The 26127-nt window shown below is 41.9% G+C and overlaps 1 protein-coding gene across 3 annotated transcripts in view; it reads right to left on the bottom strand.

Annotated features, from left to right (window-relative positions):
• Positions 1–26127, bottom strand: part of CTDSPL (CTD small phosphatase like) — a 79016-nt gene that overhangs the window by 31070 nt on the left and 21819 nt on the right. For all 3 annotated transcript variants that reach the window (XM_063416737.1, XM_063416753.1, XM_063416744.1), the window contains exon 2: positions 2606–2760. In XM_063416737.1, coding sequence (XP_063272807.1) covers positions 2606–2760 — 155 coding nt within the window. The remainder of the gene's footprint in view (positions 1–2605; positions 2761–26127) is intronic.

The raw sequence follows: 26127 nt of genomic DNA on the forward strand, positions 1-26127 counted from the left end.
GTCAGTGCTGTGCTTTCAACTACTTCATAAAATACCCTCCCCTGCTTTCCCTCCTTTTGAACAGATCAACATTTACAAAAATCAAGATTCCTAATTAGAAGGAAGTTGGCTTATCACATCAGCTTCAGAATGTGCCAGAAGCAACAGAACATTGAATTCTAGTGAAACCAGCAGAAGCTTTCCCCATTCCTTTCCTTCTCCTGAAATCTTTATCACCAGTTTTCATTTCCCAACTCCACTGCACAGCAAAGACATAAGGGAAGCACATCCAAGCCATTTTATTCTCATTTCTAGTGGTAACTGCTTGACATTATTGTGCAATTTTCCTTGTCCATTTTTTAAGGAAAGGGTCACAGCACATGAATTGACTGGGCCTGGCCAGAAGTGAACTGTGATGTGATAAATAATTACTAAAATATAAAAGAGAAAGCAGATTTAACTAAGTGACCAGAAGCTTAACAGAATTTAAACAATTCCTACCTGGCAGTGAAACTAATGCAAAAAGGAGCTTTAATGAAACAGCAGAGGAATTTAAGCAGTGGATTGTCAGGTTTCATTTTCTTTCCTGAGAGGCAATTTTGTCATTCATTGGACATTTCATTTCACCAATTTAGACTCCAAGGCCCACTGTTGCTTCCCCCACCTTACTTATTTCTGAATCTGGACACGATGCTCAGTGTAAATCCACCAAATTCAAGCAGCTCTGAAACAGCTCTCCTGGTAAAAATCACCAGTCTGACAGTGCAACAATATTCAAACATAGTCAAGTCTTCAATGCTCTTTTTATTTCCCTGGAAGATTTTCCTACTTACACTGTGTTAGTACTCAAATAAAAACAGTATGAACACATATAGAGCTTATTGAGCTTTAATACTGCATTTAAAATAGCAATGTCACAGACTTATTTGACCTCAAGAACCACCTAAAATTTTAGGTATATTGATTTGTTCTGAAAAGATACGAATATCTGAGTGCTTTTCATTCAGCTGAAGAAAACACTCTTTAATTAAATTCTCTTCAATATATTCAATATATTCTTTGAATTGTATTTAATCTTGTAAATTTTGATCTGGTAATTTTAGGAATTTGTGATTTGTGTCCTGGTCTCGAGTACAAGCATTGCACAACTCCAAAACTGCTCACTGAGGCAGCACAGAGAGGATGAAAACTTGTGTGGACACACACGCAATCTCTCAAGGCATAAGATATATTTAGAAAAATCACTGTTTTGCAAAATGCAATCTGGACACTACTGACTCCAGATCATTTCAACTTAAGTTTTTCTACAGAAAAAACAAACTTGGTTTTATGTTTTAGTTTCTACTGAAGTCCCATTTTCTCTCAGCTGTCGTTCTGCCAGTAGCCTCACTTCTGCCTCCTTTCCATTCCCCAGCATAGTGGAAAGGAAATTTTAGTAGTTTCCCTTTTTTTTTTCTTCAGATGAATGTGGCATACATGCTACACACTCCTCAGCTTTCCCTTCAGCACATCCAGGCTAGATTTCCCTCCTTTCACTCCAAATGTACCTTGGCTAGCAGAAGTAGTCTAAAAATACATGTACAATCCCTCCTCTTGGCAGGATTTTCAGTGCATTTTACCTCTGTGAGAGCAGTTTCAGCAGGAACTGTTACAGTCCAGACTTCACCTCCACATGTACTCAACATCTCCATCACTTTCATCTGCTCTCCTTCCCTCTCTCCCACCAAACAGTTCCTTGCTCTTTCTCTGGAGCTTTTCAGAATTCAAACACAACCAGCAAAATTCAAACCACAGTAATGTGGACTGGGCAAAGGAAGTAAGGAATTAGCTGCATCAAACATGAAAAATTGTGTGAAAAGCAGAAGGGTAAAAATCCCATTGAGACATCTCCATTCCTGCCATTCTCCATCGTGGATTCACCTGTATTTGCAATTTCAGAGTCCTGGAAGCTGTGTGGAAAACTTGGCATTCCTGTTTGCCATATTGAACTGAAATTCTTCAGTTCACAACACAAATGCTCTCGGTGTCATCAGAGTCATAAAGAACACACAAATTTGTGTGGCACTGTTTGTATTCTGTCTGTATTTGCATCTAAAATCTCCATCCATTCATTTGACTCATTAAACAAAACTTAATAACCTGGAAAATGGCCAAAAGCTGTTATCATTGGATTCAGCATGTAATGAATATAAGTGGACTGCTTGGAAAAAAAATCTAAATAATATTGGTTAATTTGACTTGTTTTTATGTCACTGAAAACGTTTTTAAGTGATGTTCAGAAGGTTCCACTATGCTCCAGTGGGACACACTTTAACCTTCCTGTACGCAGGAAAGGGAACCAAAGCTGGGGACAATTCAGCAGCTGAAATTTTATGAGAAGTCTCCATTTTTAGTGTCTTAGTCAGGTTTTAAACGTTGGTTGCTTATAAAATGTGGAGTGCCAACACCCATAACAGAAATATTAGTTTTATATTACAGATGAATAGACAGTATTAGCAACCCACCATCAAACCAGGAATTCTTTTCCTGTAACAGAAAATTTTCCACGAGGGAAAACTGTTAGGAAAAAACCTTTGGAAGCAGAATTAAGCCTTGCTTACAAAACAAAGAAAGACAAGATCCTGACCTTCTGAAGTCCTCCATTCTCCTCCACCAAAGGAGGCAGAGCACTGGTGCTGTTGGTGGATGGTGGCTCGACATTGTAGTCACGAAAGCAGCAGAATAAGGTGCTAAAGATACTTCGACTCCTCTGCTTCTTCAAGCTGATATTACATTGGGACACTGAAAAAAATAAAAGCATACAGCAGAAAAATAAGTTCATGTGGTACAGACCTGGTTTTCCAGATTACAACAACTGAACTGAAGATGTAGGGGTTTTATATCCAGAAATCTTTATCAAGTCTTCAGATTACTGAGATTTTCCAGCATATTGAGATCCTTTTTCTTCTTTTTAACATATTTTTTTCCCTTGCCAGGCTCCTACAGTGACATCCTGGAACTCTGCATGATCACACTGAGACAACACAGGGAGTTTTCCCAGTAACATCCAAGGTGGATACTGCAATCACACAAAATAACTCACTGCTAAAATTTATCTCTGGACCGAGGAAGCAGAGAGATCCAAAAATCAGAGGTGCACTAAATTCCTACTGTAGTGTTTCTACACAACTACACACACCACATGTGGAACACTCAGAAGTCCTGCAAGGGTCAGGAAAAGCTCTGAGATGTTTCTGAGTTTCCTCTGTTGCTGTTTGACAGCATTGCTGGAGGACAGAAAACAACACAGAGGCTGCAAGAACAAGGATGGTACTAAAGAAACAGGAACCCTGGCCTTGACTTTCAACTTGCTTATTGGTCTACCAGGATAAAAATAACCCTCAAGTGGTAAAAAAATTACATACAGCTGAATGAAAGCAAGTGTAGCATTTTTAAAGAATGAAAACTGTCGTTAAAAGCAATAGTTTAGAGAAAAGAAATGCACATAAGACATCTAGGGATTCCCCTAAGAAAAAAACAAACTCCTGAACACACATTAAAATAAAAAAGAATAAAAGGGTTTGAGAAAAGTTTTAGAATGTTTAATTAATACTTGATTTATTTACTGAATATGTTAATGATCTATTACCTTGTAGATAATATTTATTATCCATACTTGCAGATAATGTTTATTTAGAAGTATTTCTTACCTACTTTGGGTAGGAAATCAAACCCTCCCCATCCCAAAGTTAGAGGATAAGTGAAATTCCTTGGTAAGTCCCATAATTTCCATATTTGCTAAAATATTTTTCCACTTCAAGGCAGTGAACCCTGCCCTGGTTCAGTTATTAATTGCTATTAAGAGCAAAGTGTACCAATATCAAAAACTAAATGGGTTTTATAGACTTTCACCAATTAAAAAAATGCTCTGATAATAGGATGAAGTCAGAACTGTGCAGAGATTTGTGTGCTTAAGAAGTGTTTCATTACTTTAAAAGACATCTGCAAACTGAAACCAATCCAGCACCACTTACCAATATTCCAGTTAAACAGAAAACACATGAACAACTCTGGCCACCAGTGGTACAAGTTACAGTAAAAAGACTAATTCTCAAAATGTCACATTCTGTTTGCAACAATGCAGTTTTAGAAATCCCCAAAGGATACCTGGGCAGTTGGGAAGGACATTTTCAAAAGCACTCAGAAAAAATGGTATTGCAAGCACAAGCAAGTTAGTTGCAATACAATCCTGGCAAGGAGAACTCTTTTCCGACATTAAAAATTGAAATATGCTGAAATTAGAACGGGAAGAACAATGCTGCGTGTCCTGCTGCCTACAGCTACTGCCACAGAAACCTTGCTAATAATTTCTGGTTTGTTTTCAGCCTCTACTTAAAAATATGAGGGCAAATTAGCTCATCTGAATGCAGGTATCAATTACAGCAGGGTGCTTAAATTCCTAACTCACAGCCTCAGCTGCACAACAGATCAATGGGAACACCAAAACCACTCCAGAACTAATACCTCTATTATCTGCATTTATTACAGAAAGAGACAGTAAATTGTCTAAATAAATCATCAAAAATCTCTAGACAATTGGTCCAAACCTTCTAAGTATATTTGGATCCAATAATACATTTGAAATTTGGCCACTCCCTTTCACTTACTGAAGCATCTTACTATAAATAATGTTGGCTTTTAGTCTTGACAGTTCTGCCACTCGTAACACAGTGCTGTTTCAAATAGGTCTTTCCCCTAATTCAGATGTTATTTTAAAGGGATTTTCTTTAAAAAGCTACTATAGAGACTTTACAGTGACTTAACAAATGATAATTTTGGATGCAGTAAGGAACACAAGTTTTCAGGTGGCTTTATGTGCTGTGCTACATTAAGATACAAGTACTGCACACACAGAAAATGTTTGCACCCACATCTCACATTTAGCAACTCTGACAGTGTTGTGCATCATGGAAAATACTTTCTCCTTCCTTAGTTACCCTGAGCCACCTGCAATCCACGTGCTGTTTGCTGGATTTGCTTTCCTTGAAGCAGGGACAGCACAAATGTAACAATTATAAGGGTGCAAAGAAGCATTGGTGTTGAATTACCAACTCGAACTACCAACACAAATTCAGGCGTTCTGGATGGCAGCAAATTTTAAAGAGAAGAAACTGCTGAGGACAAAACCTGGCATTCCTTAAAAGCTCAGAGGTGAGCCCAGGTACGAACAATAATGGAAGGGTAAACGGAGCTATCCAAACTGCAAGTCTGAGCAGCACCCAGCATGTGGGATTTAAAAAAAATTAAGATTTTCTGTTTTCTCCATCTGTTAGAAGTTACAACCTCAATTTCTGGAGCTGATTTCCTACTCCCTCTCCAGACACCCTGAGCCATCGTTCCCCCAGCACACTCTGAACGCCGGGGACACTTCAGTGACGCTTCACATCTCAAACCCTGCACATGGAACACGTCAACGCTGTGTCCCAAAAAAGCCCAGGCAGAACAACCCCACAACATGAAAATATGTCATGTGTGAAAGAGAGAAGACTGAGAGCAGCAGGTGTCTGCAGGAGGGTTGAAGAAAGGATCAGGGTGAGGCTGGAGAGAAGCTTTCCCCTCCCATCAGCCCAGGTTCACTCTCAGTGCAGTTTAAGGACCTCCTCATCAGCAAATGTGTGTGTGATAATCCTCAACAAATTCCTCTTTCGTGGCTTTGTCCCATCACTTTTGCATCCTACACCAACTTTTAGAGCCCAAAGTGTCATATGGAAGGAAGGCTCACAACTCAGCTGAGTTCAGCTGCTTCAGAACTCCAAGCATCCTTGTTCCTTACCTTTCTGCAGTCCCTAATTTGTGTTTTTGAAGTAGGAAGAGAGGGAGTGGAAGCACACATAATATCCAGGATGAAAGGAAAAAATTCCACCATGAATTTATACACCCACACAATGCTTTGTTCTCTTGCTTTTCTAATAATTCCTAATACCTTACTTGAGGTTTACAACAAGTGAGCATTGGGCTGCTGTGATTTTTCAGATCTGATTACAACACCAAGATCTCTTTATTAATAAGGATTTCAGGCATCACTGCAAATATAAATCAAGAATTCTTCTATCTTCCCATGCAGAAAATGTCACATGTATCTACATTTAATTCCATCTGCTATTTTAAAGGCCAGTCATTCAAAATCATGCTGCCTTCCCACAACTTTTCACAGTTAAGTTTTAAATCTATATACAGATGCACATATAAACACACACATCTATTTACACGCACCAACAAATACATAACCTTTTCCCTCACTAATTTTGATCACTTTATTTCCTTTTCCATATGGTTCAAGGCCACACTGAAGAGCAGAGTGCACAGATTCCACACTGCTTTGCCAGGGATCTCCTGGAGGTCTGCAAGAGCCTTCAGTGAGGCACTTGGTCAAATTACCTGAATTTGTAAAACATTATCTGCAGCCAGGGCCAAGGAAAAATAAAGCCAAGTTTTAAAATAAATTACTGCAATCACATCAGTTTAAATGGGAGGTATGGAGCCATACTGGGTGGTTTACAAGAGACCAGGGAGAAAAAGGCCATAACAAACCCCAAGTATTAAAACACACAGCTATAATAACTCAAATGTTGTAACAGAAATTAATACAGGAGGTGATAATAGGAGTAATCTACAGCATCTTCCCCAAGCTCCTTTCACACAAAGCATCCTCTGGAGGCACAAGGGTTGTGCTGCTCTCCCAACAGGACACTTCCAGCAGCAGCACAAGTCACACAGAATAAAAAGATTTTCTTCTCATGCACTGTACTCCAAAAAAGTTTAGTTGAGGGCTTCTCCCATCAGATTTTGCTGTAGTGGTGTGAAATTACAAAAGCAGGTTCTTGTGCAGCCACAGTACCACAAACCCCTCGCTGCTGCAGGAATGACTGGAAGGCTCCAAGCCCACCCCTCTGCAGGCAGGAGGGAACTAATTACTGCTGAATTTTTCCTAATTAAATGAATGCAATATCCAGTTCTTCCAAATAACATGAACTGGGTAATGAGGAGACTTCCCTGCTTACAGATGAACTCACTAAATGCAATAAAATGAACATCTGGGTATGTTGAGCTCTCACCCTAAGTTTGTTTATAAGACAGGATGGAAAGAGGGGAGTCAGAATGAAGTTATATTAAACAAAGCCTTTCTTCAAAGGAAGCAGCTTTAAATCTCTACACGATTAGAAATGCATAATTTCTCCAACTTCTTAAAAGGCTGTATCTGATCTTCTCAGAAAAATGAAATTTTATATCCCACATGCCTCGAGATAGAAACAGTTAAGTAGAAAATCAGCAACTTGCTGACACAGCTCTTCTTTTTGTGATGTGACCAGGACAGAAATTGTTTTACAACACTTGGTGCCAAATCTGCATGTGATGCTCTCATAACTTGGGTTTTAAAATGCCATTTGCAGTTTAGCATTGAAAGGTTTCATCTCCCTTGTAAACTCTGCAGCAAATACAGCAATAAATGCACTGTCACCTACCTGGAGCAACCACTCACAACTGGTTTAACCTTCCAGCATGTAGAGCCCAAGCTAATTGCTCTGCTTAAATTCAGCATGTTATAACCCAGAATTACCTTAATTTCAACCGAAACTGGCAATCTTTCTCCCCAGAAAGAAAGGTTTTGGGTTTTCCACTGAAATTATTATTTTGAAGGGAGGGATCCCAGAGTAGTTGAGTGAAATAAAATCTTTCCAAAACATTTGACTCTCCCTCTCCACCAACCTGTTTCCCAGGCATTCTATGAGTAGTTTGCTCTGGATGGACTTGATTAAACAGTTATGGGCAAGGAAAAAAGCTTGAATACGTAAGGCAGGTGGGCACATGAGGGAAAAATAACCAAGTAACTTCTTTTTGAGACAATTTCTTTAGCTCAGTGCACTTGGATCTGAAAAAAAAATGTCAACATGATTTAGGAGCTTTGAGGAATTTTTGGAAAAAACATTACTTAGTAAATGATTTCATGATGCTTTGAAAAAGAAGTTTATGAGTTGCACCTGTATGCCAGGATGAAACAGCTACAGAAGAAATGCTTTACCTATACCTTATCCTTCTATCTACTTACTCTAACAGAAGCCAGTGGTTATCAGAAAACGACAGTTTCACTTCCATACCTCCCAAAGTCCTCTAAGAAGACAATTTCACATACTAGGATAAAAATCATCAAGATGGATGATAATTCATCCATCAATTCAGCTAAAGCTGTATGAAGAAAAAAGAATTCTACCTAAACAAATAAAGCTTTGGAAATGTTTCTGTTGCAGCAGCATGAAGCTAACCCTTCCCCCCCTTATTTCACCCTATATAAATTATTTATTACAGTCCTCAAATCTGGGTAGATTAAATACCTGCTGTTGGTTATTGGATGCTCATATTTGAAGGATCAAAGGTAGTGAAATTCTAAAGTCACTTGAAAAAGACACAACTGAGAACTCAGCACTGCTGTCTCTGTAAGGGCTGTGATGCTCCATGAAACGTAGCCAGTGAATGTTAAAAACACCAACTGCACACAGAAGCCTCTTAAATGACAAGGAGGGATAACAAACCATGAAAAGGCTCAAAACAGCACAAGAACTTGATGGATCTCAAGGCAAATTCCAAAACCTTAAAGCTGTTGCTGCACTTCAGCCTTCACACTGTGGTTTGGCTGGACACATATATATGATGGTATAACCCTCATACATGTGTCTGCTTCTCATATAAGCCATGATTTAAACATCTTTTGCAGTATTCCACAAGTGAGGAGAGCTGCTACTAGGCAAGATCATGTAAAAATAAAATTCATCTGTCAAAGCCCAACTCTGGCATTTATTCAGCCCCAAGACTGAAGGCACATCCACGGCTTTAGGGGCATCCACATTTCAGAGCAAAACTGAGAAGTTAAATACTGCTTTAAAAACCCAATTAACCTGCTGAACCATGTTCTGAGTGAAATACCTTCAAGCTCAAATTAAGCAGTGCAGAATTTGGCCGCCTCCTCCCCTGCTCCAGTGCCTGACAAGCTGACAGGGCTACACTGAGACCACTTCCAATTCTGAGAAGCAGCATGTGTAGATCTGTATCTCCAAAGGACTGAAAAGTAGGGCTCCTGTAATCCAGGAAGGAACTAATTAACAAGCAGCACTTTCATTCTTGTGCCTGTATTGCTTGCCACTGAAACAGCCACTGGGCTAGAAGATGGATGAGAATACAAAGGAGAAGTTAGGAGCAGCTCACCTCCAGTAAATCCCCCAGCAAGAGGAGTCAGGGAGCTGCTGTACCTTTGCCTTTGGCATAAATAAAAATAAAAATAAACCTGGACAGTTCTTAAAGAGGAGCTGAATGTGCCCACCCAGCCCTGCCTGTGCTCTCCTTGGAGTAAGCAGGATGGATGTGCCCCAGCCTTCAAGGAATACCTGTACACATCTGGTTTCACATACACTGAACACACAAAAAAAGGTGCTACAAGGATACACAATGTAATTTTTTAATGCTAGCATACACAGATCACAGCAAAATCTTTTCCTATTATTTGCTTTTTTTCAGACAAGTGATAGCACTTCGTAAGTTCCAGAGGAGCCTGCAAATACATGTGCTCAAAATATACATCTGCTTAGAACAGTAAATGATTAAATAAGTAAATAAGTAAGCAGCCATGCCCCACAATCACCCATCAGCTGACAGTCTGAAACATGTAAAAAGAACCAGAACCACTTAAGAAAACAAAAAGAAAAATGAAAAGAAATAACACACTCATCTGACACTACTCTACACTCATTTCACACTACACTCAAGACCAGGTTTGCAGCACTGGAGTTCAGTGCTAGCTGGCAAAAGTGATTCAACTCCAAGCTTTTTGCCATGAAATCTTTCACTCCTGGAGCCAAATTCATGCAGTGCAAAAGTGACGCTTCAAACCAGTTTGAGGGCAAAGTAAAACACAGCAAATAATGAGAAAGTAGCTGCAGTGCCACAAGACTGCCATGGTTTGTAGCTGGGTGGTAAACCAAGCTAACTGAAGTATGCAAGCAATGCTATGGAGATGTATTATGATACAAAACAAACAGAACTTTCTGCTGTGGCATTATGGAGCCATCTCCCTGTCCCTGTAGTGCTTCAAGCATTTTGTCTTAGCCCAATAGTCTATAAATATTACAGAGCAACAACCACAGACTGGTCCATTTACAGCACTGGCACACCATGACAGTTCACTTTAAAAATGGTATTTTCTGTGAAAAACAAAGCATTTCAGACTCTGCAGCCTTTCTTTGCTGTTTGAACAAGGCTGGAGCTGCTGGATCTGGATATTTTCCCAGCGCCGAGGTTTGGAGGGGCAGTTGAACAGGAAATACTGCGCAGTCTGTGCATGCATTACATTCCTGTCCCGCCCCGAGCAGCCGCCAACAAACAAACCTTTCTTCTAGTAAAAGAGAGAGAGAGAAAAAAAAAATACACTGCACAAAGTTCACCAGCAGATGTGGCCCGTGAATCCAACCCAGCCTTTTGTGCTGATAAAAAGAATTTGATGTATTTGCAATGTTGGTGTAACGTCACAGTTTGGTGAAGCTGGATCAGCAAAGACCTGGCAGTTTAAAAGCTGCAAAATCTGCAGTGCTGAGGTTCTGTGAGCTGCTGCACCCACGGCAGAGGGTGTGCCAAATATTAGTAGGAGCCTACAATAAAAAGGCTTGTTTTATTTCCATTTCACTCAGCATTTAAGTTTGTTTTCCACCATCCGTAACACGCAGCAACCAGATCAGATGTTGGCGTATCTCAACTCAATTTCGAATCGCTCCGAGGTTGGCCTCTTTGAAAAAAATAAAAAAATCTGGAAAATATTTAATGATGATTTGTTAAATACTTGGGAAGGAAGACAAAGGAGAAACAAACAAATGGTAACAGGAGCAGCACATGGGTCAAAGGCGTTTGTCAGTCAGGGCTGACCCCCTCTGGCATGGGGAGAGGATCCCAGTGGGAAGGGCAGGGCAGTGAATGTAAACAGGCACGTGTTTATAGAGCACAAATATGTCCAGCATCCGCTCTGCTCCGCTCCTGCTGACGTGGGGCACGGTGGGAAAGGCAGGGAGGAACAACTTGCTCCATCCCCAGCAGCTCAAACTCAGGGAAAAAGCAGAACAGGAGAGCAATGGGTGGCGCCTGGAGCTGTCACACAAGCCAGGCAGTAACTGCTACCCCACACATTAATGCAACTCACAGCTGGCATCATAATAATAATAATAGTATTTTTAAAAGCCTTGGAAGTAATGCTGATTGAACAAGAAAGAGGGATAAACAAGCTAAAGAAAAGCCCTTTGGGAGAGTGTTTTCTTATTGCACAGGGTATGGACAGAAGGACGGACACACACACAGCCTCTGCAGCACCAGGCCACATGTTCCTGAAGAATTTATGCCATGAAATTAGTATGAAGTTACTGAAGAGCTGCAAAAACCTCTTTTGCTGTGCTCCACAGGCACCACAGAGTGTGGAAAACACCAAGTTATGCACCTTGCCACAGAGCTTTTACCCAATTATTGAATTTTCAAGACAAAGACAGATCCAAATCTGAATGATATTGATGGACACGGTACAATCAGCTCGTTTCCTTATCAAATCTGTTCAGTTTAATAAATTGATTTTTATAAGGGCTTTAATAGGATTTTCTTTCCCCCCCTCGGTGACCAAATTCAGAGCCTGGGGTTGTGAAATTAAGCAGAGCTTCTTCCTGCCTCCTGCTTTGCACAAGCTGACTCAAATTTAAGTGACAATTTTGGTTTTTTTTTGACTTGAGAAGTGTAAGACAGGTGGTTCACCAAAGACAAAGGTAGAAGAAATTCCTCTACTTCTTCCCCCCAAAAATACCACTACACCTCTAACCAAAGCCTTATCAAAACCTTGCTCATCTGAGGAGAAGAAGCCTAATGTAATTTTCCTAAATATAGCCCAAAGATGTTCCCATAGAGACAGCAACATTCTCTATGGTACTTTTTGCAGCAAATACTTCAGCAAGACATCAAATCCAAAGCATTAGTCTATTTTTGCAAGCTTTCTCCTCTCTTTCCTAGGAACAGCTCTTCTCTAACAAATTCATCTTGCAAAAATGTGGTAAAGGGTGCTCCTCTGCAAAGAAAAGTTTTGTTTCTCCATTTTGCCTTATGAATTTTTCATTCTCTCCCTGGGGATATTTTTGGGCCAGGCTACAAGTCTAATTCCTGCCAGGGAAATTCACTCATCCAAAGTTTGCTCCCCAAAAGATACATCCCTAATAGCAAAAAAATCAAACTGGGACATCTTTTCTGCAGTTCCTTTGATTTCTCTTTCTAAACCCCATTTATTTCTCCCAGCCCACTGGTATTTTGTGGATATTGAGTGCAGGGCTCATAAAATATTCACCCTGTGAGAAAACACACATTTAAACTGATGCTGCTTCTGGTGTCACGTTCTACAGAACCAGAGCCATCTACATCATGTAAGTTCTGGAAAAGATTCTTAATGGAGCAGGGAACGATGTGTGACCATGTATGAAATATTTACCTTGCTTCTTTGCAAGAAAAAGAGAGGTGGCTTAGCTTCAAAAAGACACTGACTTAAAGATGTAGATTTATTTGGTGTGATTTCTGTTTTTCTGCATTCGTGCATGCCCCTCCTCAGATTTCTCTATGTTATGAAACCCAGATACAAAGGAATAAAGAAGAATCCCACTCATATGGAAGAGGAAACTTTCTCTGAATCACTTTATTATCTGTGCTGCAGTCATTTAGAGAATCTAAAAAGTAACAGCTGTTTCTAGCAACTAGAAATGCTCTTAAAATCAATTTACAGGCATCACACAGCAAGTATCACTTAGCAGGTTACTCGAATCCAGCCCTTCTGGGAGCAAAATAAAAACATCAGATTTTCATTATAAACTTATTTGTTGCAGGGATTTCTCAAGAAGAGGTCTGGGTTATACTGGAGTGTTATCTGTTGGGACAGAATCTCAGTTGGAGAAATTGTTGCGAAGGTAATTTCTTCATCAGCTTTAGCTTTCATGAAGCAGATTTTACCCCATCTTGGATTGCTCTTCATAAATTCTTTTTTAAAGGTAATTACAATATTTATAGACATGTAATACAAATGCCTATTACAGAGAGAAAAATGTAATTTTATTTGCTGCCTTCTTCTTCAAGCTGTTGAATCCACCCTCACCAGCAGTTAAGCTGGAAAGAATTTTGATCAATTTACGTTTTCAGTAAAACCTACACATCTCCTGTAACTATTTTAGATCTAAAGTAATTACAATATCAACCACTGTGGGTTTTCAGTTCAATTGAAGTGTCACCTGCAGAACAGCAGCTCTGCCAGGTATCTCTGACAAAAAATTGAAGCTGTAACAGAGCATCTATTGTTACACACTAAGTAAAGAAGTAAGGAAAAAACCCCCACAGAAGCACATTGCAAGGTCTCATTAATAATTTGCTAAGATATCTCGCATTGCCCTGGTGCTACAGCTCTCCTTTTCAAACTCTTTTTTTTTTTTTTTTTTTTAATATTAACTGTGTTTTCAACTGATCCCAAGAAATAAGCTGGAAAATATTCAATCCTAGCTCTTCTGACCTTGTACTTTGGAGTCATGGGTTATTTTATCCATTCAGCATTCCCAGACCATTAAAAGCAGCACATTCCCACCTGGAAATACGATATTTAGAAAGCTAAAGCTAGATTAAAAATGAAACAAAAGATACAGGAAACTGCCAGCTTTGTACGATAAAGTGACTACAGTTTTGACAAAAAATAAAAGCTGTGAAACTTGATGAACTTCCAGCAACTCCTTTCTAGAACAAAGCCACAGTTTACTGCCTGTTGAGAAATTCAGCTGATAAGAAAAATTATTATTTTTTTTTAAATTTTAAGAGGAGGGGATTTTTTAAAAAGCATTTTGGTGTCTCAAACAAGCACTCAGATGCCTCCACCACGCTGACAGCTGAGCTGCAGGTTGGAACAGCTGCAGACACGTTTAATTGCCTCTCCAAATACCCACAAAGTCGAGTGCTTCTGACCTATTTGAAATATCCTAAACTTTGTACTAAAGGAATGCACAAGATTTAATGCCCATGCTTCAACTCCTGACAATGCTGTGGCACTGAGAGCAGCCCACTTGCTGTTTCACAGAGGAGGCATGAGAAAGCATGAATAACTGAGTGCTGTGTAACTGAGGATATTAAATAACCAGTGTCTTCAGAACTGCAAGTTTAGAAACGTTAAAAATAAACTGTTTCCTTAATTATAATAGAGGGAAAAAACCCAACAAAACCAGTACAGTAATTTTTTGCTGCTTACTGGAGTGCAAATGATGATGATTGCAACTATGTGGATTCATTCTACAAACTCCACAACTAAGGCCACATATTGACCTTATCAAAGGTAGACTAAAAGGAGGTAAAAAAATTGCACCTGACCCCATTAACAAGGCTGAAACTCTTCCCCAGCTTACTTCTTCAGCATGTGCCTTTGTGCTAATTTTAAGAGAGAATCCAGGCATGAGGCAAGAGAAATTATTCTAATTCTGCCTCTTGCCCAAGCCCCAGCCTCTCTTAGCCTACATTCCTGCCCAAGCTGTTTATGCAGAACACTTCAGATCAGCTGGTCTCTGCCCAATCTGGCAAGAAACCCCTGCTGCTCTCCTCCAGCACTGAGGCAGGGTGAGCTGTGTATTCAGTGCATAATGGAGCAATACTATCCCCACTGCTCTGCATCCTTTTCTTTCTTGGCATGAAAGAGCCAGATTTTCACCACTTACATTGAAGCCTAGAATGGTTTGGGTTGGAAGGGGCCTTGAAGATCAGCTGATTCTACCCCATGCCACAAGCAGGGACATCTTCCACTGTCCTAGACTGCTCCAAGCCCTGGTCAACCCAGCCTTGGACACTGCCAGGGATAGGGTGAGAGATCTTACAGCCCTGCTGCTCTCAGAGGTGAAGGAAACCAGAGCACATTGCATCTCCTAGGGGGGCAGGAGCCTTGCCCTACCAGCAGCACTTTCAAGAGCAGAGGTCCCACTTGGGCTCAGGGCAGAGAGCAGGAGAGGAGCCCTGAGCGGATGATGGACCCAGCACATTTCACTGCACTTAGCTCAGATGGGAAACCCCAGGCATGAGGACACATAAATGCTCAATCACATGAAATCTATACTTACAGATGTACCCAAGCACTTAGAGAGCCATCCTGAGCTCTTGCTCCTCCTCCTCTCCCAGCAGGTCAGAAGCTCCAAGCTGAGGGAGCCCCATGCCAGCCCAGCATCGCTCCTCTTCTGCTTCTTCCCGCTCCCCGTGCTGCTCTCAGCGCCTCAGCCCGTGCCCCTCTGCACTTCAGGTGTCTGCACTGACCCCACACGCAGGTGTTCACACAACAACCCCCTGCCATGTGGGCTGCAACTCACACTGAGGCAAAGAGGGGCACAAACCAAACAATTTCTAACCAAAAACCCTCCAGGACCCCCCAGCTGTGTGCAGCAAAGCAGCGCCTCACACAGTCACACCTGCACAGCTGGGTGTGTTGTTTATCCTGATAGCTTTAAAAACCCCTTTTGGCACCAAAAGTATTATGTTCTGTACCACACCACGGCACAAGTAATTTGAAAGGCTTTTTTCTGGCTGCTGGCTGAGCGCTATCAGTTTGGGCAGAGCCCACTTGGCTCCTTCTGCCCAGCCCCGGCACATTCAATGAATTACTCAAATCTAAACAGACTCTGCATTTGAATTGATCTCCCAAAGCTCTACAGAGCTGCAGCAGGAAAGCTCTGTATGCACTGGCACGCCTGCTGCAAAGCAAGATAAATATCTGGCACCTCTCCCGCTCCTACATAACCAAAAGGAGGACAAATAGCTGCATTATTGGCTTCATTAGGGCCTGTCTTAGATCTTATTTCTCCTGGTGACATAGAAAAACATAACAGGGGAGAGACTGGAAAAGATTGCCCAAGGAGGCAGTGAATGTGCCATCCCTGGAAGTGCCCAAGGCCCTGGAAGTGCTGGATGGGACCTGGAGCAACCAGGTCTAGTGCAAGGTGTCCTTGCATGCCATGAACTGTGTAATCTTTAAGGTCCCCTCCAACCAAAACCACTGTGGGATTCTGTGAAATCCACCACCCAACAGGGTTTTCCCAGACCAAAATCAAGTATCAAGAGGACAAATGTGGATGTAACCCTTGCAGTGCTGCAGGGATATTCTCCTTTCTGCTGAAGAACTGCACTCCAGTGACACGGGAGCAGCAATCAAGGCCCAAGTCCCCTCCCACAGGTCCCCATATATGAAAGGAATTCCAGCCCTACAAAACAAACAAAGTAAGGTCCAGTGTGTTTGAGACACTCACTGCCAAAAACCTCCTGCCAAGACCCAGCCAGCTGGTGGGGGGAAGTCTCTGGGTAGTACTGGGTCTCGACACTGCAAAAAAATTGGTTTATTTTCTTGTTTTAACTACATCATTATAGCTCCCAAGTAGGCTCTGTGAATATTCTCCTCACCCTCCAGGCAGCTCGGCCGCCAGCCCAGCTGACCACAGCAGGGCTCACAAAGCCAAGCTGATAAGCACTTGTAGGGCACAATGCATCTGATCTGTCTACACCAGAACCCACCCTAAAAATGCCAATATTGCTTTTCTTCTCTGCCCTGGGAACCCCTGATGAACAGCTCAGCTGTTTATATTGCAAACATTTACAGTTAAGGGAAAGATCACCAACCCCCACACCACTGCCCTGGCCCTTCCTGTAAGTCCCTGGAGTTGGCCAAGACCAGGAACAGCCCAGCAAATCTTGCTTGTCCTAAAAATGCTGCAAAATAACCCCTTCATTTAATCCTCCTGCTTCTGGGCCCAGTGCTACCATTTCCTGACTGCTCCACACTACTGATCTGCATATCCAAAACACAGATGGAAAACCCTGCTCATAAGGAAAACAAAACACAGGACGAGGGCTTGACATGATGTTCCTTAGCAGGGCTGAACTGGGAGCTCTGCACACACAGCAGTTTCCTGCACCTCTCAGGTGCTGCTTCCAGGATTCCTGAGGAATCCTGTGAGCTCTCCATGAGGTGCTGTGAGAAAAATGCCACCATACAGAAAATTTTGATGGCAGAACATTTAATAGAAGAGTGTTTGCTTCACGTATTTTGTGTACCAGCTGGAAGACCGCGACACAATTCCCAAGGGAAAGAGCTTACACAAACAGGGCAAAGCTTCTGGATGGGTTTTCACAGCAGGGTTTTTTTTAACACTCTTCCTTCCTCCTGTCGCCCAGAGGTGAAAGTGGAAAGTTTTCTCAGGCACTGAGCACTTAAGCAAACAACACATTATCCATAAAACTTGGGGTGTTTTTTTCCTCTCTCATTTAGGAAATCCAATTGTTCCAAGGCCTTATTGAATCACCTGGTGTACACTCACAGCTGAGGCCAAGCACTGAGGCTGTTTCAGCCCAGCCTTTAAGGAAGGATGAGCACAGTTTCCAACCACCTGTGACAAGCCACAAGTCAAAACAGGCTTCCACCAGCACCTGATAACACCACGAGGAGATTGCAACACTCCTGGGATGTTTGTACCCACGCTCTGGCCACAGGTTTTAAGTTTCCCACCCCTACCTTGCATCTTCTCTTCAATCCCAAAGATTATTGTACTCATGGTTAGCATTCAAAAATGGCAGTTTCTATAAAGCTGAGACATTCCTCCTGTTCTTTTCCTCATGGTACTCCTGTCTCAGTTTGTTATTTACGCCACTGAAAGTTTCACAGTGAATATTAAGGGTCCAAGTATGTATCAAACTGGTATTTGCTCTTGCAACCCCAAGTTTTGGACACTCCCATCAAAAGAAAAGACAATTCAAAAGTTCCAAGTAATGACAGAAGGTATTAACTGTTCCAAATGACAGCTGGGGACGTGGAATTGAGGCTTATTAAACTCTGGATCAAGTGGCAAAAAGACAACACTGCATTGTACTTCTTAATAGGATGTACGTCCTGCAAAGCACAGGGAATAAGGTCAGCCCCACCCATGAAAACCAGTTCAAGTCTAAAGAGAACCTGATCCACTTTTCTCCCCCATCCAAATTTCCATTTTTTGGACAAGCAGCTTCCAAGATTTTGTGCAATGGGTCCTTGCCCATAATTTTTTAAACCCAGTGTAAAAACCAACTGCAGAACATTTTCTACTTCAGTTTTATTCTTAGGGAAGGCACACACGCAGCCTTTCAGTAGGACCTTGGGGCTGAATATATATTAAAAATTGAGAGGTGCTCATATAATTTAATAGTAGGTTCTAGAGAAGCATTTAGCTTGTTACATCCTAACTTTATTCCCTTATCACACAGAGCAAATATTCCTGGCTTTATCCAATGTCTAGGAATGACATTAGCCATATCTAGGAAATCCTGCTACATGAGGTCTTAGCATTTAAGTAACAATTTCAGTTATGCCTTCCATAAGATATAATTGTGGTGTCAGGATATTACTAATTACTGATGTTTTTCTTATTCACAAACTAATTGTTATGAAAGATTTAGCAAGGCAATGGAAAAATGTATCTCTAGAGCTGCTTAAACATGCAACTTGTTTTGTTTTTTTCCTGGAGTCATCTCAGGCCACTAAACCAAGGATGATCTAGGAATGAGAAAGTACAAAGGGAAAAGAACACCAAAGATTATGTCACTTGGCTTATACTTCTTGTTTATAGTTATACCACAGCAGGAAATATAATTACAAACATCAGGTTGCACCGGGTATAAAATATTCCATACTGAAAAGATGCAATCAATTACATAATACTAAACAGTTTCTCCAGATTCCAAAGCTCACACACATTTTTCCTGCCTTAACAACCCAAAAGTACACACAGCTCTGCAAAAATACATGGTGTGCACATACACACACATCTGCAAAAGCCAGTTTGAAAGTGGCACAAGTAACAAAAATATGCAGTCCAGCCCTCTATCCAAACCAGAGGCAATAATTCTTAGACATGGAGTTTAAAGCAACTTCAATAAACAATCACTCCATCACTCTAAAAAGCACATTCTAACTGGAATTACCCTGACTTATTTTAGGAATTGAATTCCAGTAATGTTGTACGAATTATTTAATGATTGTATCAGCTTATTTTCAACCAAATTCTGTTTTCTTTTCCCTGAGGAAATTCCAGCAGTACTTGCATGCACCACACCAATATTAGCAAGAGCTAGAATCCTTTACATTTTTTTCTTTTTTTCTACACAGATAATGTATTCTTCAAGCTCATTTCTACCAAGGGGAAGGAAAAAGCTTTCAGCTTGGCTTTCCTCATGAATAATACATTAAAAATTTAATATTAGAGCACAAATCTTCTTTTTAAGCCTCCAGAAACAGTACTATATTTGCCCTATTACTTTGAAAAGATTCATGTACATATTTAAAGAAGGGTAAACCATAAGCTCCTGTTCTCCATAATTAAGCTGCAACAAAATATTTCACCATTTATCAGCCCAATTCTGAAACAATTCTGTAAAGCTTTGTAATTGTCATTAAAAAGAGAATCTCTTACCATATCCACAATAAGGAGTGTAAGACATTTTGTTCCATAACTCAGTGTTACAATCTGAAGTGGAACACATTTTTTTTCAGCCATTCACAAAACCCATTTTTTTGTACACGGAGGAGAATCTTGATTTCAAGGAAGCATCTACAGTCCACGTTACTAACAGCAGATGTAAATAAAACCCCAACCCCTAAGAAACAAACAGCTGCAAAAATGATGTGAGGGAGGAAAATAAGGATGAAAACTTCTAGGAAGAGCAGAGTCCTTCTAAGAAAGCGGCCGCATCGATCCTGTGCCACTTGTTCAAGCCCTGACTCTGCAGGCTGAGGGCTCTGCCACGGCCTCAGGCTCCCGAGCCCTTCTCAGGCTTGTACAAAAATAAACAAACTGTGGAGCACGAACCCAGATGTTTCAGGAATCAGAGAGCAGGAATCCAATCCTGCAGCTACGGGAGAAGTATTTTTAAGTGCTCGCGTCTGGCGGCGGCACCGCCGGGGCTCAGCTCCCTGGAGGCTGCAAGCATCTTCTGCAGGAAGCCAGCAGCAAGTTCATGACACTCTGAGGAACTGGACAAGGTGTCCTCTGAGAAAGGAGCACACACAGTCTGCAGCACAAAGGACAAATAGAACCAGCACAAGCTTTGCTTTCACCGTTTAGGGCTGGGCCACCAATGCAGCTTCAGCACAGAGAGCGACTAATGGCAGGATTGAATGGTCTTAAAGGTTTTCTCCAGCCTAAATTGGTGTAGGATTTCCATGCACTGCCTGGTGGAAGGATGAGCCAAACAGGAGAGAAGAATTGGCAGAAGAGTTATTTTTATTAAAATTATAAAGAACTGGATGAAATGTTACAAACTTAACTGGATGAAATGTTACAAACTTGACTGAAGGGCTGCAACTACAGATTTCAGCCAACCATCACCCCCCATACCCTTTCAAGTAACTTCCAATTTCTCTTTAAGGTATTGTGCTCCACATGAGTTGGGATACTCTGCTCATTATTACAGCAAAACAGCAGGAAATAGTTCTTCACTTAATTTATTATGATTTTTAAAATTACCATTAAGGTATTGGCATTCAAAGATTTCACTCTTGGCTGGATTTCTAGGAGGCTCTTCCCATTCCCCAGAGAAAAGCAGAGTTAAGGTGCAAGACATGGGAATCAGAGTCTCTCTCATGCCTCTTCTGCAGAGAATTATCTACAAACACAGTTTGTTGGTCTGTTCCCAGATCACAGATTGTGGAAACGAGCTGTAAGCCCTGTCACAAACACATTTCTAACCCAGCTTTTGAAGGGAAGTGAATTCCAAGCAAGGTTTGGAATCATAATCGTGAAGTTTCCTGGTTTTGCAGTGTCCATGAAAAAGCTCCTATAAACCTGCATCTCTTCCACCAAAGACCTCTAAATTTCTTGTGCTACTTTTTCCCCACAAACTTCTGTTTCCCTCCTTCTCTGCCGTTGTTTTAAATACAAAACCCCTAAGCAGCTCTTGCCCTGAACCCTCTCAGAAACAAACTCCCGTTGCTTTTTGAGCTGTTAAAGCCACGAGGCGCTCCCTCAGCCAGCCCCAGTGCTCCGCTCTGTACTGACAATGACTGTCCCCAAGGTCCCTGGTGTCCCAGGGCAGGATGTCCCCCCAGCAGCAGCTGGCCAGCAGCTCCCTGATTCTATGTTTGTCCATTACCCTTTTCCTTTTGGCTGCTGCCTTGGCTTCGTGAGCTCCTCTCCCCTCATACAGGAAGCTGGGGCCTCAAACTTAATCCTGCACATTCAGTTCTCTGCTCTTCCAGCTACCACTACAAATGTACTCTCCCAGAAAAAGAAAAAAAAAAAAAAAAAAAAAGAGGCACGGAAAGCTCTTGCAATCCAATCTTTGCTCAACTTCTCCACGGTGAGATTATTTCTCTTTTTTATTTTTTTTTTTCTGAGAGAAAACTGAAGGAAAGATTAACAAATTCCTGCAGCTGAACAAACACACTGAACGTTATTCATCGAGACAGAGCAGATAATCCAAACCTAAAACGTACAAACAAACTTTGCAACACCACTGTGGCCAGAAAATCTGCAGTGTCCCAAGATCTTTATTCACAGGTTTCAGTGTTACTCATTGGGCACTTTCATTCCTGGGGTTGGGGAAGCAACAGCACCTGTGGGAGATGGGGAAGAAGATGGAGAAGATGTGGCTGAAAGAAGATTGAGCTTGGCCACAGCAGCCTGGGAACTCAGAGCATCAGATCAAGGAAGCAAAACGAGGAAGGAGTCATCTACAACTCTAATTCATCTCCTTTTTCTCTGAAAGCTGTTGAGTTTCTCTGCCTGCTTGCTCCATGCCAGCCTCTGGACTGCACTAGCAGCCCCTTCCATCCTCAGAACACTTTCCTTCTCAATCTATAAGGGTGAATCTTCTGTCTCTTGGCCATTACAACATTGCCAGGCTCACCCCAATATGTTCCAGGGGGGGAAAAACCCAACCAACCAAGCATCATATTCTGAAACACAGTGTTTTGTAATGTTATTTGTGTGTGTGTCCCCTCCCAGCAGCTTCCTCAATTCCTTCTTCCTGAACCTCACAGCCCAAAATAGAGTAAAAAAGCCTTCCTGTCATCCTTTCCAATTATTCTGGCGCTTCCTCAATTACTGACTGTGGGTAAAACTCCTACACCACACATAAAGACATCTGCAATTTGCTTAAATGCATCCATGGCACTTTGGAAGGACAGGATTGCCTGGATCCCAGACTCACCATTCCCTCAACTGGGATCAGCACAACTCCACCACAACTTTTACAGGGCTTAATGAAATAATTTTACAACATTTAAGATGTACAGCAGCAAATTGCTGTTAAATGCTGTATCAAGAGCCTCATCCAAAGGAGCTGATGCCTGTGGTTGGCTGAGGAACATCAGCTGCTCATGGAAATACCAGGGGATGTGCAAAGGGCACCACAAATCAAGGGTGCCTTAAAGCACCCCCCTTAAAATCAAGTTATTCTGGAAAAAGCATTTAATATGACTAAGAGAAAAGGTGCTTTCTGAAAAGGGAGGGGAGAATGGGCACTGCTTAAAGCACCAGCTGAAGGGATTTATTTCAGGTTGTCTGAACTGCTGATTCAAGGTGCTTCCCATGGCAGGAATGAACCTGATGCTTTCAAACCCTCACTTATTAATTTGTGCTCAGCTGCAGATGTAATGATTAATAATGGAATAGCAACAAGAATTGGGAAGCAAAGAAAAGAAGTGACTATACCTGGATTAACCACACCAACACACGTTCTCTATATGAAAACCTGTATGCAGCATCAGCACTACTGTGATTTCTACTGGCAAACTCACTGGTGAAATGCTGTGGTCACATCAGTCACAGAAACCAGGGGCAAATATGTAAATAAATAAATAAAAATCAGGATATGCCCTCCCAGGACAAAAAGAAGAAATTCTCAATTTGTTCAGCCTTTTATCACAGGTCAGATTTTCTACTCTGCTTTCTCCCAGCTCCTTGGAAAGCTCTCAATTCCAAATCCAGAGGAGAAAGTTTTACACAGCAGCTTAGAGAAGGAGTCTTTCCAAAACAGGGTACAGCAGGACGACTTCACCATTCCTACAACTCAGCTGTCACGCTGGAATGTATAAACAGACATATATCTCTTTTTTTTTCTTATTGCTACGTGTCAGATCTGACTAGTACAAATACCTCAGGATTTTCCAAGGTCTAGCAATGCTACCAGTTGTCCTGTTGTCCTCAGTTTTGGCAGTGATTTATTCCACAAAAACTTGAAATAATCTGATTAAGTAATATGAAAACCACACAATTTATGTTTTGCTTATGCAGATCCTTGCTATTTTTAGTGGAAACTCCCAGTATGATTTCAGTACCTGCAGATTCAGAGTCTGCTCCACTGACCAGACCTGGACACTCCCACCTGCCACATCCCTCTAAAGGCCTTGAGCAAATGATACATCAGCAAAAATTTCTGCACCCATTTTATAGCAACTTATATGCAGACCAACACTTTTCTAGTTTATTCTTAAAAAGCTTCTTTACAGCTCATGGCAATCTACTAATTCTTTTTTTCCTCCCCATGTTACCACGTTACAGAATTAAGTTCAGTCTCTGTGGCATGGTTTATTTTTGAAAAGAAAAATCTGTTGGATATTATTGGCTTCCTTGGTTTCTTGCAATATTTCTCAAGTTTCTGTGCTCCTTTCTGAAAACTGAAATTGGAAATTATGAATAAGGCAGCCCAAGCACTATTTTAGTTCTTAGGGAGTTTTTTTAGAAGCTTATTTACTCTTCCCAAGGTGTCAAAGGTAACAGCTCACAGTTCTGAAGTTGTACAGTTTCACACCAGGCACTAGGCATCCAGTGATTTAATTCACCATCTGCTTCCAATTAAAGTCTTAGCTAAAGACTGATATAAGCTGCCTTCCCCCCAATTTAATACAATATTTTAGTGTCAGAAGTTGGTGACTTCCCTTTCCTTCTGAGCACCAAATCAAATCCTTTGTCTTCCTTTCATTACTACAATACTTTGCCAATCCTTTGCCTTCTCCACAGCCACTGCCAGGTGCATGTTCTGGCAAGCACAAGACAGAGAACATAAAAAATTAATTAAGAAAAATTTAAAAACAACATCCAAAAATATCAGGGAAGTAAAAATATTCTTGCTCAAACCATCCCTACTGGAAACTAGGGCAGACTTTTTGCAGGCTTCCTTCCTTCCTCTCGTGCTGGAAAAACTTATCAAGTTAGTGAACTACTATATTTTCTGTGCTTCATTTGAACTGGCACAGCCTGTGCCCGTCTCCACAATAAAAAACTCTTGTTAAACTGCTACATTGTCTTAAATCCTATTTTTCTGTCAGGTTTGCATCTGAAGGAACTGAGTCATGTCTCCAGCTCCTCAGAGCTTACTGAAGTTTGCCACCCTGCAGCTGACTGATTTCAATGTTTTTGCTCTCTGAACCTCTGATGAATCTCCCCATTTCAGCCACCTCCCACTTCTGTCTTCTGGTGCCTCCTTACCTGTGATGCCTTTAGGGATCTCTCTCAGCTGCCCTTCCTGCATCAAAGCCTGCTGGAATGGGAGAAGGATGTGCTGGACATCACGCCCTGCTGTACTCTTTCCCCAAGTGTCTATTGCAAAAAAAAATCACTTCAGCAGCACCTTTGTGGTTGGAATCCCTGCAGCACTCACCCAACACAGGACACACGCTAAGGGCAGCTGCTTGAGTGAAGGCACAGTGAGGGTTTGTGAGGTTTTCCAAGGAAAACTCCAATGTGGCTGTACAGACACCAGCAGTGCTCATTTCACAGCCTGTTCTGCAGGGACACACGAGCTTTAATGAAACTTGTCCACTGCAGCAGCTTTCTGGTGCTACCATTTATTTGTCAGTTTTGTTATTTGTAACATTTCATCTCAGTCTTCCTTTCCTGATAACCCCATAAATGAAACTCAAATATTAATTGCTGTGTCACAGAGAGCCTTCACGGTGCCCTACCACTCAACAAGAGCAGGATCCTGAGGGTGAGCAAGGACAGAATTAGGGTACATTGTTATGATGTCCCACAGCACAGGGCAGCAGCCTTCAAACAGCAAATGCAAATGTCACTGATGTGCTCTGGGTGCTCATCACTGCTCCTCTCCACGCCAAGCTCATCTTAATCCACCCTTCAACACATGCATGAGTCTGAACACGGACCATGGAGAGTCTCTCCCAGCATCTCCAAAGTTCTCCCATGGCCTGAACAACAGCCACAACATAAGAAGGACAAGGACCTGTTGGAATAAGGCCAGAAGAGGCTGTAAAGGTGCTCCAAGGGATGGAGCCCTTCTGCTCTGGAGCCAGGCCTGGGAGAGCTGGAAGTGCTAACCTGGAGAAGGCTCCAGGGAGAGCTCAGAGCCCCTTCCAGGGCCTGATGGGGCTCCAGGAGAGCTGGAGAGGGACTGGGGACAAGGGATGGAGGGACAGGACACAGGGAATGGCTTCCCACTGCCAGAGGGCAGGGTTAGATGGGATATTAGGAAGAAATTCTTCCCTGTGAGGGTGGTCAGACCCTGGCACAGGGTGCCCAGAGGAGCTGTGGCTGCCCCTGGATCCCTGGAAGTGTCCAAGGCCAGGCTGGACAGGGCTGGGAGCACCCTGGGACAGTGAAAGGTGTCCCTGCACATGGCAGGGGTGGAACAGGGTGTCCTCAAGGTCTTTTCCAAACCAAAGCATTCTGTGAGTCTGTGACTCAAGAGGTGTCACCAGGTGAAGAAGGACTGTCCACACTGAAATCCCCTCCTGTGACAGACCCCGCATTTTCCTGCCCCTGGCAGATCCCTCCTTTCACAACCACAGCTTTTACCAGCCACATCTGCCACAGCACGTGGCTCACACTGATCCCTCCTCACCAATGCACAACTCAGATATTTAAAAACCTAAGTGCTGCAACAAATCTTCATGTCCAGATAAAATATGGAAGTCATTTCGAGAGGGGCATATTAATCCTTAGGGGATGAATCTTACTTTCCTACCAAGACAGTTTTAGGTTGTATTTTTCAGAGTTTGAGAACTGCCAGAGAGGCAGAGTAGCACACAAAGTGATCTGGAATTCAGCTCAGGTCCCCACAAAA

The sequence above is a fragment of the Prinia subflava genome, chromosome 1 (assembly GCF_021018805.1).
Source record: "Prinia subflava isolate CZ2003 ecotype Zambia chromosome 1, Cam_Psub_1.2, whole genome shotgun sequence".
Classification (NCBI taxonomy): domain Eukaryota; kingdom Metazoa; phylum Chordata; class Aves; order Passeriformes; family Cisticolidae; genus Prinia; species Prinia subflava.